Source organism: Scleropages formosus, chromosome 19, assembly GCF_900964775.1.
Source record: "Scleropages formosus chromosome 19, fSclFor1.1, whole genome shotgun sequence".
NCBI lineage: Eukaryota > Metazoa > Chordata > Actinopteri > Osteoglossiformes > Osteoglossidae > Scleropages > Scleropages formosus.
In genome coordinates, this window is record NC_041824.1 from 13299512 (window position 1) to 13313283 (window position 13772).

At 49.9% G+C, this 13772-nt stretch overlaps 1 protein-coding gene across 2 annotated transcripts in view; it reads left to right on the top strand.

Moving 5' to 3' along the window:
- Positions 1-13772, top strand: part of LOC108939091 (MICOS complex subunit mic25a-like) — a 63166-nt gene that overhangs the window by 11153 nt on the left and 38241 nt on the right. For both annotated transcript variants that reach the window (XM_018760215.2, XM_018760216.2), the window contains exon 5: positions 5201-5284. In XM_018760215.2, the coding sequence (XP_018615731.1) occupies positions 5201-5284 (84 nt within the window). The remainder of the gene's footprint in view (positions 1-5200; positions 5285-13772) is intronic.

A 13772-nucleotide genomic window follows, 5' to 3' on the forward strand; every position in this document is an offset into this window, starting at 1 on the left:
ATCCGCCTTGTGGAATGAATAGCAGCACAGATAACTGCACCTTATCAGTAATTGTAATCGCCGTCTCGACATCTTTTTGCATGTAAAGCTGTTAAGCTGCGCTCTCGGTGCCGACAGCGGCTGGAGCGCACAGTAATTGCCCACGAGTCGACCACAGGTGAGGGAGATGTTATCCTGGTGCCCTCGGAGCCCCGTGCACTCGTGATCCCCCTCTACAAAGGTGTACGTATGTGTGGATGAAAGCAGGATTAGAGTTTTTTTTTTTTTTTTTTTTTTTTAAATCCCCCCCACTCCACCAACAAGCGAGGGTCTGCGTTTATTTGAAAACTGGAACGCGGTTCCATGCTGTGGGTAGGGATCGATTTTTACCCTCAACGGGTACCTTCCTGTGGTATCTTGGGTTACTTGAGGAGCATGATGGAGAGCAACAGCTTTGTGCCCTCCAGCGCTGCTTTGATTGGTGAATTCATGCCTTCACTTCCTCTTATTCCCACTTAAGCCATTCTTAAAATCTGCCATTGTTTGTGTCCTGCTAGCACTAGTACTGCTGCATATAAATCTTGTCAAAGGATAAATCTCGCCTCCTATCAGAGAGTCACTGTTGGACTGAGCCTATGATTCCAGTCTGTGTGTGTGTGTGTGTGTGTGTGTGTGTGTGTGAGAGACTTCCCTGCCTGTCTAAAAGGCCTTTTTTTTTTTTTTTAAGCTTTATTTTGTGTTCCTCCAGGGTCCTGCTCTTGACAACTGTGTCAGGTTCCTACAAAGATATATTTGACTTGAATGAAGGAAAAATCCAGCAGTGTGTTTGGTCTGTCTGGGATTTCAATGCCCTGTGTGTGTGTGTGTGTGTGTGTGTGTGTGTGTGTGTGTGTGTGTGTGTGTGTGTGTCTATGCACTCATCAGTACGTGGGTGTTTTTGTGCTCATATTTTGTGTTCATTTGTGCGACTGCGTGTGTGTCTCTAGGTACTTGTCACTATCTGTGTGTGTCTTTGTGTCACGGTGTGTTACCTCCTTTTACACCAGCAGTGATGTACTGTAATTCACTTAAATGTTTGCCATCATTTTATCAGGCCTTGTGAACATTGTCATCTTTCCGCTGCGGCCTCTTGATTTGCCTCGGTAAAAAATGGAAGTGTGTGTTACTGTGATTGTTGGCTCTCCGCACTGGAAAGCAGGCAGTGGCCCCATCGCTCTTCGCCAGACGGCTTGCGCTCACTCAGGGTGATCCGTCTGATTATTAGCTGCTAATTTATCGCAGTGCCCGCAGCTATGTGCTAAATAAATACAGTGGGTAAATAAACAGAGAGCATGACGAATGCGGCGCCGGGTTCCGGCACCAAGAAGCAGCGCAAGGGCAGGTAGGAGACGAAGAGTTGGAGGCGAGCGTGTGTGTTCACGTGTGGGAGTGTGTTTGAAGTGTACGCATGCATAAGAATAAACCAGTGCGAGATTAGAGACGGTGGCTTTAGTTGATGCCGCCGCCACGGAGCAGCGTTGTGGGAGCGGATGACATGGCGCAGATGGAGGACATGCACACACATGGGAGCCCGCCATTCATACACTCGCTTGGCTCAAGATTCAATGTCTTGTCTTTCAGATTTCATCCTATACATATGAAAGAATACAGTAAATCCAGCTCTACTCGTTTTGCTCGGCGTTCGTAACGTCAAGGTTCTTCCCTCGCCTCCACGGCTTCTTAAGTGGCTCGCTGGGGTAAAGCCATCCGATATCCCTTAATCTCTGCGCAAGTGTCACTTGGGCTCTTCTGAAAGTCCTTTTGTGGCAGTTTTCACACTGTCAGTGTGCACCCGGTGTTGCCTTCTCCTTCTCCCCCCTCGGTCCTCTGTGTTGTTCTTCTGCCGTCTTGGGAGGATTGATTTTGATTGACGTCTCCCGTTGCTCTGATTAGGGCCATTATCTTGATATTAAGTGACTCTATTAAGCTATCAACCGTGCCCCCCACGCCGATCTGCACTGCTCTCCCCATGTCGTCGCCTCGATCTCGAAGCGCAGGATGACCCCAGCACCCCTCCATTATTCTTTTGCAAATGTGGAATTTGCATAACGCTCATTTCCTCTCGGGAGGGAGCCTGTACACAGCCCCGTCTTGGCTCGTCCCCTGGATTCGCTCGGACTCGGTCTGTTTCCTTAACACGGCTTCCCGTGAGTCGCTGCCTTACCCCTCCATTGAAGCTGGTTGCTGAATTGGTGGTGAACAGATTGGGTGCTGGCTGTTTTTTTTTTTTTTTTTTTGGGGGGGGGGAAACTGGCAACAGAGACCCCGGTTTTCATGACTTATCAGTATAATTCACGCTCGGCTGGGTATTATCGGCCACACGCAGCTCCATGGGGGGAGTGCTGGCAGGAGATACACACACCCATCAGAAAGCCTTTGTTTAAGAAATGAACATATCCAGTGTGTGTATCTGTGTGTTGCTGTGGGAAGCCTGCTGATGGCAGCACTTTTGTGCCGAGGGGCTCTTTAAGGTGCGGGTCGGAGGTGGTGCTGAGACGCTGTCCTTTTGGTGTGTGTGCACTGCGAATAATGTCCCCTGCTGTCAGGTGGGTTGGACTGGTTTTGATGAGACAGGTTTGCCGTGTACCAGTCAGTAAAGGTTAAGAGGAACCGTTGTTTTACTTAGTTTACCATGGTGTGCAGGCTTGAGCAGAATCACACGGAAGTCTCTCTGAACCTCTCGGCTGGCATCTCAGCCTAACGGGAGGATTTTCTTTGCCTGTGTTGGGTTCCTGAAAAGCGGTAGCGGGAAGGAGAGCCTGTCATCCAGCAGTCGAGCGTAGAGAGAGGGACATGGTGAGGGCCGCGGACAAGAAATGAACGTAAATGGCATCGCACCCGGCGGTGAGTGCGGACACTGAGGTTAAGCACCCAGTGCCTGGTGTAGCAGCGGCTCTGTGCCTGCTCGCCCAGCTGAACTTCCAGAATGGCAGCACCTGCTACAGGGAATGTTATGCAAGAGGTTTTCACATAGGAGCTTGTGGGTGCGGGACCGATGGGGGACGGGGGGGGGTCGTCTGTGTCAAAACTAGCAGCTCCATGGGAGGAAAAGTGGGAGCTCCACCTGATCACACTTAAGATGCTCGATAGAGGATGGAGATCCCAAAATGCATTGCTTTAATAGGATAGGCACTCGGGTTCAAAGCGAAGGCAATTCTTGCTGTGCGTGTTTGTCAGCCCCATGGACACACAGCCCGAAGGATGGCAGTCGCAGCGGCTTCTCTCCGAGGTGGATAGCACTGGGGATCCCTGGACTCCGGAACCCCCCCATGAGCTGTGTGTCGGGGCCTAGTCCACTTTCTGCTGCTACACAATCCTTCCATGCTGCTGTCAGGCCCTTAACCCCGATGCTCACATATGTCTCACTGGGAAAGCCTCCATCCCAAAGTGCTCCCCCGCCCTCCGTCTCCAGCGCATGAGCGCGGTGCCCGATCGCTCCAATGATGAAGAATAACAGCTCTTATTCAGACCTCCCTGTTTTATCATTGCAGGATCAGTGCTGCTTTACTGACTGCGTTAGGAGCCAAAGTCAATTAATCAATTTTTAATAGAAAGCCCCCCCTTCCCCAGCCTATGCAGCCGTTACACTGTTGCCCCGTAAGAAGTGCCCGTTTGCCGTTAATCTTACTTCCTTTCTTTTAATCCACACGTCATGTTTTCATTGTGCGCTGAAACGGCTCGTCGGCACGCGTGTACATCGCCACGTTTGTAAGGTATTCAGCTAGAAAATTGCACATCATGTGGGTGCCGACGGAGGCGACTCTCTTTCGTGTTACGTTGGGGGGCGGGGGGCGACTCTAATTTAGAGCTCGCTGCCGCCACCTCATTGCCTAGCGACCGCTGGTCTCTCCGCCGTGACCCATCACAGCAGCACCGAGCTCTCGTGTGTTCAGCGCATCGTGAGGACGCCTGCGCCCACTGCTTTTGTTCTTAATTATTATTAATTTGCTGCTTTTTTAACCCATCTATACCACAGGCTATTCTTGTGGTATCTGTCTGGGGTAAGTACCCTGCTCAAGGGTACTACAGGACGAGATGCAGTGAATCAACAAGCCTTCATTTGCTTCCCATGTTTAATCCTCCATTTCCATGATGATGTTATTTTTTCGCTTCTCCTTCATATCCATGCTATTTTCAATCCTAGTTCAGGTCCAGCAGGACACCGGCGTCTCTTGCTACAGGCCCGACGCTGCTAATCGAGATGATCGCTTCGTTCTTTGGCGTTGAGCTGCTGCACATCCTCCTCCTGAGGGGCTTACGGCTGCTCCTTGCCAAAGCACAAAGTCCTTTGATCCCATAGTGTGGTCCGTTGTTCTCCGACAGGGTCCTGACTGTATCCCTCCAGAGCCGCTCCTTGCAGCATGACGGCGCTGCAGGACGAAGTGCCTCTTTGTAGCTCCCCTCCCGTCACATGCCAACTGTTCACGGTTCCTGCTTCACACCCTTTCTCTCGCAGTACTGATGTCCATCTACTCATTCAAGAGATGTAAATGATTATTAACGATTAGTATTTAGCTGACACTTTTTTCTAAGGCGACACTTATAGTGCTAGATCCATGTCTTTGGACCGTGGGAGGAAACCAGAGCACTTGGAGGAAACCAACCCAAAAATGGGAGAACATGCAAACTCCCCACTGAGCGGGTATCAAACCTACATCCAGTCACGAAACCCAGCTGATGTGAAGCTCCGACGCCACCTGCTGTGCCGCCATGCCACCCAGACATCCTGTGACATTTGTGTGCAGTGTTTCAGAAGTGATGTAATGTTTTTAACCCTGTTACGTTTTTAATCTTCTCTGATCTGGGAGAAGGGGCTGAATTTCACAGCGCTGCTCTGTATCCCCCCCCATATTGCCATGATGCTATTCTCTGACTGCCAGGAGGCAGAGCGCACAGTGTGTGTGCTCCTCGCATTCACGCCTCTGCCATTTCTGCCTCCTGTTCACGGTGTGAGTCAGCTGTCACCACGGTGGAGGGCTGAGCACATTTGACCCCAGCAGCACCTACCCAACTACCTAAGTGTTAAGCAACCAAACTTGAACCCGACCTACAGCCTTCAGCCTGCTGCGCTTGATCTGTAGATGGTTTTATCATGTTTGTGTCATCTTTTTCCTTGGGGCAGCAGCAGGACCCCCGGGCCTTTCTGCCACTCTTTGGTCCTGACCAGTGTCTCCGTCCACAGGCCAAGCAGCTGGAAAAGAAGGAGAGAGACCTGAATGTTCTTGATGCTTTCTACAAGGCGCAGCTGGCCCAACTGGAGAAGAAGGTAAGGATGAGAGGGATGGTCTCGGGGTCTCGGAGCACACATGTCACTGAGGGCAGCGGAAATACCTGTCCTTACCTGTCTGCCTTAGTCCTGAGTGGCCGGTCACTCTACTGTCTTACTTTTGTTAATTTATCTGACATATTTTTCCAAAGCCACTTACGACGTTAAGGTACTTACAGTTATTTACCCGTTTATACAGCTGGGTAATTTTACTGGCGCAATTTAGAGCAAGTGCCTTGATCACCGAGAACCTGAGATGAGATCTGAACCTGCGACCTCTGGCTCTAACCAGTACACTACCATCTGTCTTACACTCCTTTATGGTGAACTGCACGGGACGATTCAACCCCAGAGCCTCAAGTCTCAGCTATCAGGTCTAGTTCTTGAGCAGTTTAACAGCGTGTGGCTCTTTTGGTGCCTCTGATGGTAATTATAGCACTTAACACCTGTGTGTCTGTGTGTTTCAAACGGCCAATCCGATTGTCGCGTCTCCTTTCGCAACTGCAACAAAACGTATGCGGCTACATTCCAACAGTGCTTTGGCAATGCCAGGATATTTAAAGAAAGAAAAGGAATGTTAATTTAATGAAGCGTATAATTATGTCAGGCTAGCCTGTAGAACTAGAACATATAAATATGCGCTTGTCACTTGTTTATCGCTGATTCCTTTTTAATTTGCTTCATTTTAATCACGCTAGTTGGTGGTCAATAATCGGATTTTTTTTTTCCCTGTGTTTATTAAATTATAAAATTTAATTGGAGGATTAGGGTATTTTTTTTCACGGCTTTATGAAATGTAAATTTCAACCTCCTGAAAAAGTAAATCTTCACATTGGAATGCGGGGGCTTCACAGCCTCCTGCCATCCCTTTTAATTCTCTCCTCGCTTATGAATGTTGCCATGGCAACACCATGCGATACAGTACAAATCACAGGTCACCATGTAAAATTTCAAGGCCGATAGCATCTTACTAACAGGCTTGATTGTTTTTATGGCCCCAAAGTCACTAGTGTAAAAAGAATTGTGTTTTCGCACCAGGGGATGCGTGACTGACTAATACAATTTCACAGGTGTTTTGCCCATCGTGTTACCTGCGCTCGGGCTTGTCCTGCATGAGGCCCCATGTGAAGCAGCCAGTCGGCCGAGAACGTGTTCGAGGTGTGATTTTTGCATGCACATGGCCGTGAGGGTGTAATGCGGCAAATGGCACGCAGTGGCGGTTGCTGGACTGTTGACGTCTGACTTCTTGTGGATTCGTGAACCGTGACGATGTCAGTGAAATACTCGCGATCCAGCATCATGCAGCCCAGATTTTTGCGTCGCATGGTAACGCGGCGCTACCGTGATGTCCTGTGTGCCCAGACTTGGCCACATTGAGTTATCTGTGCAGCGAGCGTCGCTTTACACACAGACACACACACGCACACACATTTACCGAACATGGCGATTCTGCAGGAAGCTCTTGTTTTCCTGCCTCCAAGGAACTTTTGGCTTTGGGGTCCCTTCATTTTCCCTGGGTGCCCCTGACATTTTCGCCACATAAAAGTCACAGTGCGGAATGGTAAATAACTGTCCACAAAGCGCCAACTCTGTGGACCTTTAATTTACCCCTTTAAAAGCAGAAGCGTTGGCGGAGGAGGAATGGTGTCCTGAAGCTTGGCCCGTTTGGACTCAGTCTATTAATTCCTGTGCCCTTTGAGAGCGGGCTCTGTGTTGCGTTCAGGCGGAAAGAGAAGAGCCTCTCTTGTGAGCTCCGACACTGGCCAAGCAATTTAATGCCCCCCCACCCCCACCTCTCCTGCAGTCCGAAGCCGCCGGTTAGTAAAATCGTCACAGAAAAATGTACCATCATTCTGTCACGCTATTTTTCCTGCCTGCCAGAGAACAGCACAGTCGCTTCCACAGTCTTGCTGCTTGTTTCATTCCCTGAGGTTCCCTATTTGGGGTTTTGCTCCGCTTCCTTCGTTCCGCTGCTTCCTGAGGATGGACGTAGGTGAGGATGTTGGCCGACATCCTCACCTACGTCCATCCTCAGGAAGTAGCAGAAAACATTTTTCAGACTCCAATATTACTTTCTCATTAACTCTCCCACAATTCTAGGCAATTAACAAGATATTTCGAGCAGGACATTAATACCGATGTCGACGTGCGAAACCAATTAAAGGGGTGAGGTGGCTGAGGGCTCTAACCCTTTCTAACTGTAACTTGGCCCATGTGGCCTGAGTTGTGGATGTATGTTCTCATCTCCCTCAGGGAGCTCATGTGTCTTTTTCTCACCCTGCCAATGAATTAAATTAGCGGGAGCTACTTAATGACTTGAGTCATTTAAGTTGAGGATGGTGGTTATGGATTTGAGCGGGTTGTTCATGACAGACGAATGGCACAGGGTACAGGTGCCCTCATATAGGACACACTCCTTCCACTGGTTAATGCGTTGAGCAGTTCCGCTCTTACCGTGCCGGTTAGCTGATGTTACCCACACCATGCTTGAAATGAACTTGCTAACTTGTGGCGCTCAAGATGAGCGGGGACGTGAGCAGGGTTCTCCTCCCTGGATCAGTTCACTTTGAACCGCTAATCTACAGCAAAAAGAGCACTTGAGTGAGATTGAAGGGTTTCGGGGTGATTAAGGTTCCAGGGACCACATAATAGGACTCAAGTGTCTTTGTGCAGCAAATTTAAACCTCGATTGACCCCCATCAGTACAGAGGGTGGAAAAGATGCCGTGGACTCCGTAGTACGGCGTCAACTAGTGGTGCGCGAATTCTCCTGCACGTGAACTCACATTTGATAAGCGGAATTCGCCATTTCCATTTCCTTCTCTTGACAACCGTGTGAGTGTGCCCCCCCCCACGCAGTGACGTCCTTATCAGCTGTCCGCAGCTACCGAGTTATTTAACGTCTATGCGAGCATTTTTAATACGTTGTCGTAAATGGGCTTGCTTGCCGTGGACACGCTCGAGGGGAGCGAAGCGACGGCCCCTCCGAGTGACACACAGCTGCCCTGCATTCGGGATGAACGAGTTCAACTGCAACAGATGGGTTGCCACACAACCATTTCTTTAGCCCACTCCCCTTCCCCTTTTCAGAGCAGCATTAACATGGGCGAGTCACCTGGGCTGATCCAAGGCGGGCCTGTGATGAAAATTTAAACAGTTGGTGGAGCAGATCTGCTCCCTTGTTGAGATCCTGCAGCTGGAGAAACTCTCCTTGCCTTCAAGCGCTTCATCAGTGGGGCACAGGAGGTGCGGGACCTGCCCGGCTGCCCTAGAATACACCGCTTCACACTGTCTTACAACAGCGTTCACTGCAGCTTTATTGACATTTATTTGAGTTATCATCCTGACCCGCATGTGGGTACAGCAGTTGTTTCCCTTCCCGTGACTCTGGACTATGCAGCATTTAGGTGTCCGGCACACTGCCAGCTGCCCCAGGCACTTTGGTGGCGCTTGGAGTGTAAAATAGTGGTGTGTGTACCCTGGGCAAATGCGCAGTGGTTCCATCACTGCTCCTACTGCTTCTGGTGCTTGTTGGCTTGCAGGCGCTCGCTCATCATCCCTCACTTGGCCAAAGTTCCCCACCTGAAGTCGGCTTGGTCAACGTGAACGGGTTCACCTTTCAAAGTGGCATTAACCACAGTGTACCGAAAAATGGCGCTGCCTCCTGAACTTCCTGAAGTTTAAAAGGTGAAAATCGATCTTTTGGAGGCCAGGAAGACCTCTGTCTCCCTCCCTTCCATGGTGTGCTCCACGGGAATGCTTCCCGCTCCTACCCTCTGGCTGTTGGGTGACGCCTAATGAGGACGACTCGGTACATGAGACAAGGCTGACCAAAGCCTTTTCCCTTGCTGTGAGAACAAAAGGAGCAGTAAAGATAGGATAAAGGTGCAGCAGCACTGAGTGTTCCGCCTTCAGCTGAGTTGCGTCGCTGAATCACTGCTACACAAAGATCATCTCTGTGGGTGTAGCTTGGCTCTACATATGAATGGATTGTCCCTGATAGACCGTGCACATCGCACTGACGTCTGCCGCAGAGCCGTTGTAGAAGAGCTCTTTCCCTGGGTCACAGACCAGCTCAAGGAATGCAGCGAATTCATCTTTTTGCAAAGGGTGAGCTATTTTTGGAGCAAAGGTGTTCTGTAGCTTTTTTTTCCAAAACCAAAGATTGTCCCCTGTAGAACATGTGTGACAAATTTAATTCCTGGGGGACATGTTTTTTTTGGTTTTTTAACCTCTTTTCAGTTGGATACCTGTCACCATGAAGTGTGATCAGAACCCCTAACACAGCAAATATTTTACATTGCATACACACACACAGAATCTGAAACCGCTTTTCCCGAGTGGGGTCGCGGCGAGCTAACACCGGCAACACAGGGTGCAAGGCTGGAAGGAGAGGGAACACACCCAGGGTGGGACACCAGTCCGTTGCAAGGCATCTGAAGCAGGACTCGAACCCAGACCCACCAGAGAGTGGGACCCAGCCAAACCCGCTGTGCCACCACGCCCCCTATTTGATATCGCTTTGTTGACTAATACTGGCTAATGATTTTGGAGAACATTCACAGGTACACGGTGCTCTGGTTTTCTCCCACAGTCCAAAGACGTTTTTGAGGTGCATGGTCTAACCTGCCATTAATGTGTGTGTGTGTGTGCACAGTCCAGGGTGTACCCTGCCTCATACCCTATATTCTCTGGACCACCGTGACCCTTCATTGGACACACTGTTACTGATAATGCATTGATGGATTCATCGGTTTACAAAGTGCATGAAATAAAGTGTGACTGTGTAAGAAGAATAGGTTGGACTTAAGAGAAGCCTGACCCTCTGGAAGGTGAATTTGGCAGAGTGAAGTGTAGTGAAAAAGGGCTCTCTGCATGGATGTACCATGGATGGAGAATGCTTCAGCTTCCCGAATATGGTGGATCACTTGGTCAGCGGGGTGCATGAGTAGCAGTTTCCTACAATATTAAGAAGAATCCAAACATCTCGTATGAGAGTGTCTCTCATGGGAAATATAATCTCCAGGTTCTGAGAAACGGGAAGGGGGAAAAATGCGGGAACAAAGCAATGAACAACAAAACAGCTTTGGAGATGTGGTGTATATCCACAGGGTGCCCTTGTGTCCGGGATGTGCGGTATATCATTCTGGTGTGTGGAGTCTTCGTGGACTCAGCAGGCTACACGCGTGTAGCCGTGTTTGTCTGCGGGTGCCTTTCCCGAGTGAACGCACTTGTTAGAGATCAGTAAACACGTGTGTCCCAGGGCTGCGCTGGTCACTGAAGGGCTGATTATGATTATTATATTGGATAGGGCTGTTTCAGCGATGCATCGTTGGTTGTTACGACTCTTGACACTCACCTACATCCCTGCTGTTTAGTGTCTTGTGCTACTCAGGACTGCTTTGTGCACTTACTCCACCCTACCTTTTACTCACCTTCATATCCCTGCTCATTCCTCTCTGCCCGTACTGTTCAATGGGCCACGCCCACTTTGGCATGCTCTGTTCGGCCGAGCCCAACAGGTAATACCGTATGGCCGGTCCCGATGTTCTTTTCCGCTTCGCTGCTACAGCTCAGTGGGATTTGGACAAGTGACAGGAAGCTGATGGTGGCATGGCCCAAACTCCTCCCGTTGGCTCGGGATTCGGAGACGGTTGGTGCTAATTGTCGTGTGATCAACGGCTCTGCTCCAGACTCCACCAGCCACCGTGCAGTAAGGACCCGGGGGCTGGCCCACGCTCGTGCACACGCCTTGGTGTTTGTGTTTACTTCGCTAGTGGAGCACACTGTTTGCCAATGGGATCAGCCACGGGCAATAAAGCAACGCCCGCTGTGTTTGCCGTCAGGCTTTGGCGCTGCATGATGAAGCGGGGGCTCAGGAGACGGGCAGCGTGGGCCATCACCGTGTGTATTTAGCCATGCTCGCACCTGCCGCCACAGAGGCCTCCCAGTTCCGCGGCTGCATTGAGCTGGAGGGCTGTGTGAGGGGCGGCATGTCTCTGGCACCTTTAGGTCGAAGACCCTAGGAGCGTTTTCGCAGTGGACAGTCTGGCATGAGCAGTTGCCTTTCCCAACACTGCTTTAAATTCCATTTCTTTTATCATGGAAACCAGTGTGAAACAGCAAAAAGTTCTCTTTAAAATGGCGACTAAGGGCACAAGTCCTCATGCTGGAGGAGATGGCTCATCCTGGCATTCCCTGCCGCGATTAATCTTGCAAAAAACCCTTTCCCTCCCTGCCTCCTCGTACCTACCTCCTGCTTGCTCTCCCGCTTCTCAAGGAGGACCAAGCTTCCCTTCCCCCCCGCCTCCTCCCCCTTTTCACCCTCCTTGTCACCAGTTGCAGAGCTCTTTGAAGCACTTGAGCGTACGCGAGAGATAATAATCCCTTTGCCGTCCCGACGGCTTGGCTGACGAGCTGTCAGCGGGGCCCTTCTGGAAAGGTCTGCCTGCTCTCCACCAGCTGGACGAACGAGAGCGGTGGCAACCCCTCTGCTCTGGGCTGCCAGAGTCAAACTCATCTCAAATTCATTTACTTCAAAGCTTAAGGGAAAAGGCTGCATTTTAATTTCACCCCCTCCCCAAATTATTAATTTTGTGGCTTGTCAGGTGCATACACATGTTGAACACTCCAGGGGTCTAATAGGGCTCCCCAGCTCAAGCTGCAGGGGCCAGGCTGGGCTGCGGTGGGGTGGGGTGGGCTACAATTACTGTGCAACACAGAACTTATTGCAATTTGCTACTTTAGTATTTTTTTTGTATAGGAATGCAAAAGTTGAGTGAAGGCTCTTTTTTTCCAGGGCTGTTTGTGTATTAAGTTTAATTTTTGTTTTTGTGAGCAACAGCATTTTTAAGCTTAAGTTTATAGCTGCAAAAGAAGATAAATTAATTGTGAAAATGGTAGGAATTGATGTGAAAATGGCTGGGGCGGAAGAAAGTGAAACTTCACAGCTTCCTGGGCATTGATTGTTTCAGCTCTCTTGTTGTTCCGTCTCTGTGTTATTTTCAGCTGTGGCGTCGCGTGTCGGTGCTGAGCTCCCAGGAGGTGCCAATAAGCTGGAGGCGCACTGCTTCCTACCGTTTATCGTGCGATGGCGTTGGCGTTTCAGTTGGTAGTGGAGTCCGGTGCGAGCTGCTGATCAGGAGAGGGCCGGCGCGCCATGGCCTGCAGTGGAACACCATGAAGAGGGCTGCCAGGAGTTGGAGGTTGTGGCATGGAATGCAGGGGGTCAAAGGGCAAACTCACCCCTTTGCCAGCTTCCAGGGTATTTTTAGTCTCATGTGAAAGTGTGTGATTGCTCAGACATCCATTAGTGATCTGCCTGACTCTTTCCCATTAGGCTGGCTGTGGAATGTGGGTGGGGACAGCCAAGGGACCAAGCCAAGTGTTACCGTAGTAGATGTTTTGCCCTGTAACGAGTTGGACGATGGTGGATGCAGGTGTGGAGCAGGTGGGCGTCTCGTCGTTCCTGCACAGGCTTGATGGATGCACGTGGGAGCTGGAATGACGAGGGCAGCAATCTGGAGCAGGGGCCACTACAAGGGTGCCAACGTGTTCACAGTCCCAGGTGGCCACTGGGGAGGGGGGGTTGCGTGCTCTCTCTGACTGAACCTTTTCCCACAGTTCAGTGGCTGTTGGTCTCAGAGCACAAACATCCCCATTTACCGCTCGTACCCAGCATAAATTTCCCCAGGAAGCGTGTTGTGCTTCACCAGTGGTGACCTACGATGAGCCGACCCCTCTCCTCTGTGGAGCCCTCAGAGGGGTCTTTTCATCCGTATTCATTCAGGAAGGGAAGTTCAGTTGCTCTCTCCGATACTTGATCAGTGCTAATATGATTTCCTTTCATTTTGCTTTCTCTCTCTTTCACACACGGAGCTGCATTATAGTGGTATTTTGCTGAAATTTAATAGGGTTCATCAACAATCCATGAGAAGAATCCTGTTATGTTCAGCTTTTATAAACACTGCAAGGCCCACTGATCACAGCTCCACGATTTAGACCCACGTTCATTTTTCAAGGTTATGCTGCTGAGGTGCTGGCGGTGAGAGATACACACACACGCATGCAGGCGCACTCTTTTTCTCCCTGTGACCATTTCCAGCACTGTCACACATCGATTTACAGCATGGCAGGCTGTTTATTCAGCTTCCAACTAACAAAATCATTGTTTACATGTCTGTGTAAATTGTTCTCTAACGCGCTCCCAACTCAGCGCTGACATTTGCATTGATAATACATGTGTAAGATGACAGAATCATTGTCTGTCCCCTGCGTGCCAGAGATTAGGAGGGATTGTTTGTTTGCAGCTCTGATCAATCAAGCAGACCTGTCTCGACCAGGGTTTATTGCTTTCCTTAATATGACGGCTACTTTCACGCCTTCGCTTCATCGTCGGTGAAACAATTTGATTGCCGTTGTCAAATGTTTGTTTAATTCTTGGTCGTATTTGTATCACTTTCTAAGCAGGGTGAGTCTGCGTTTTCGTT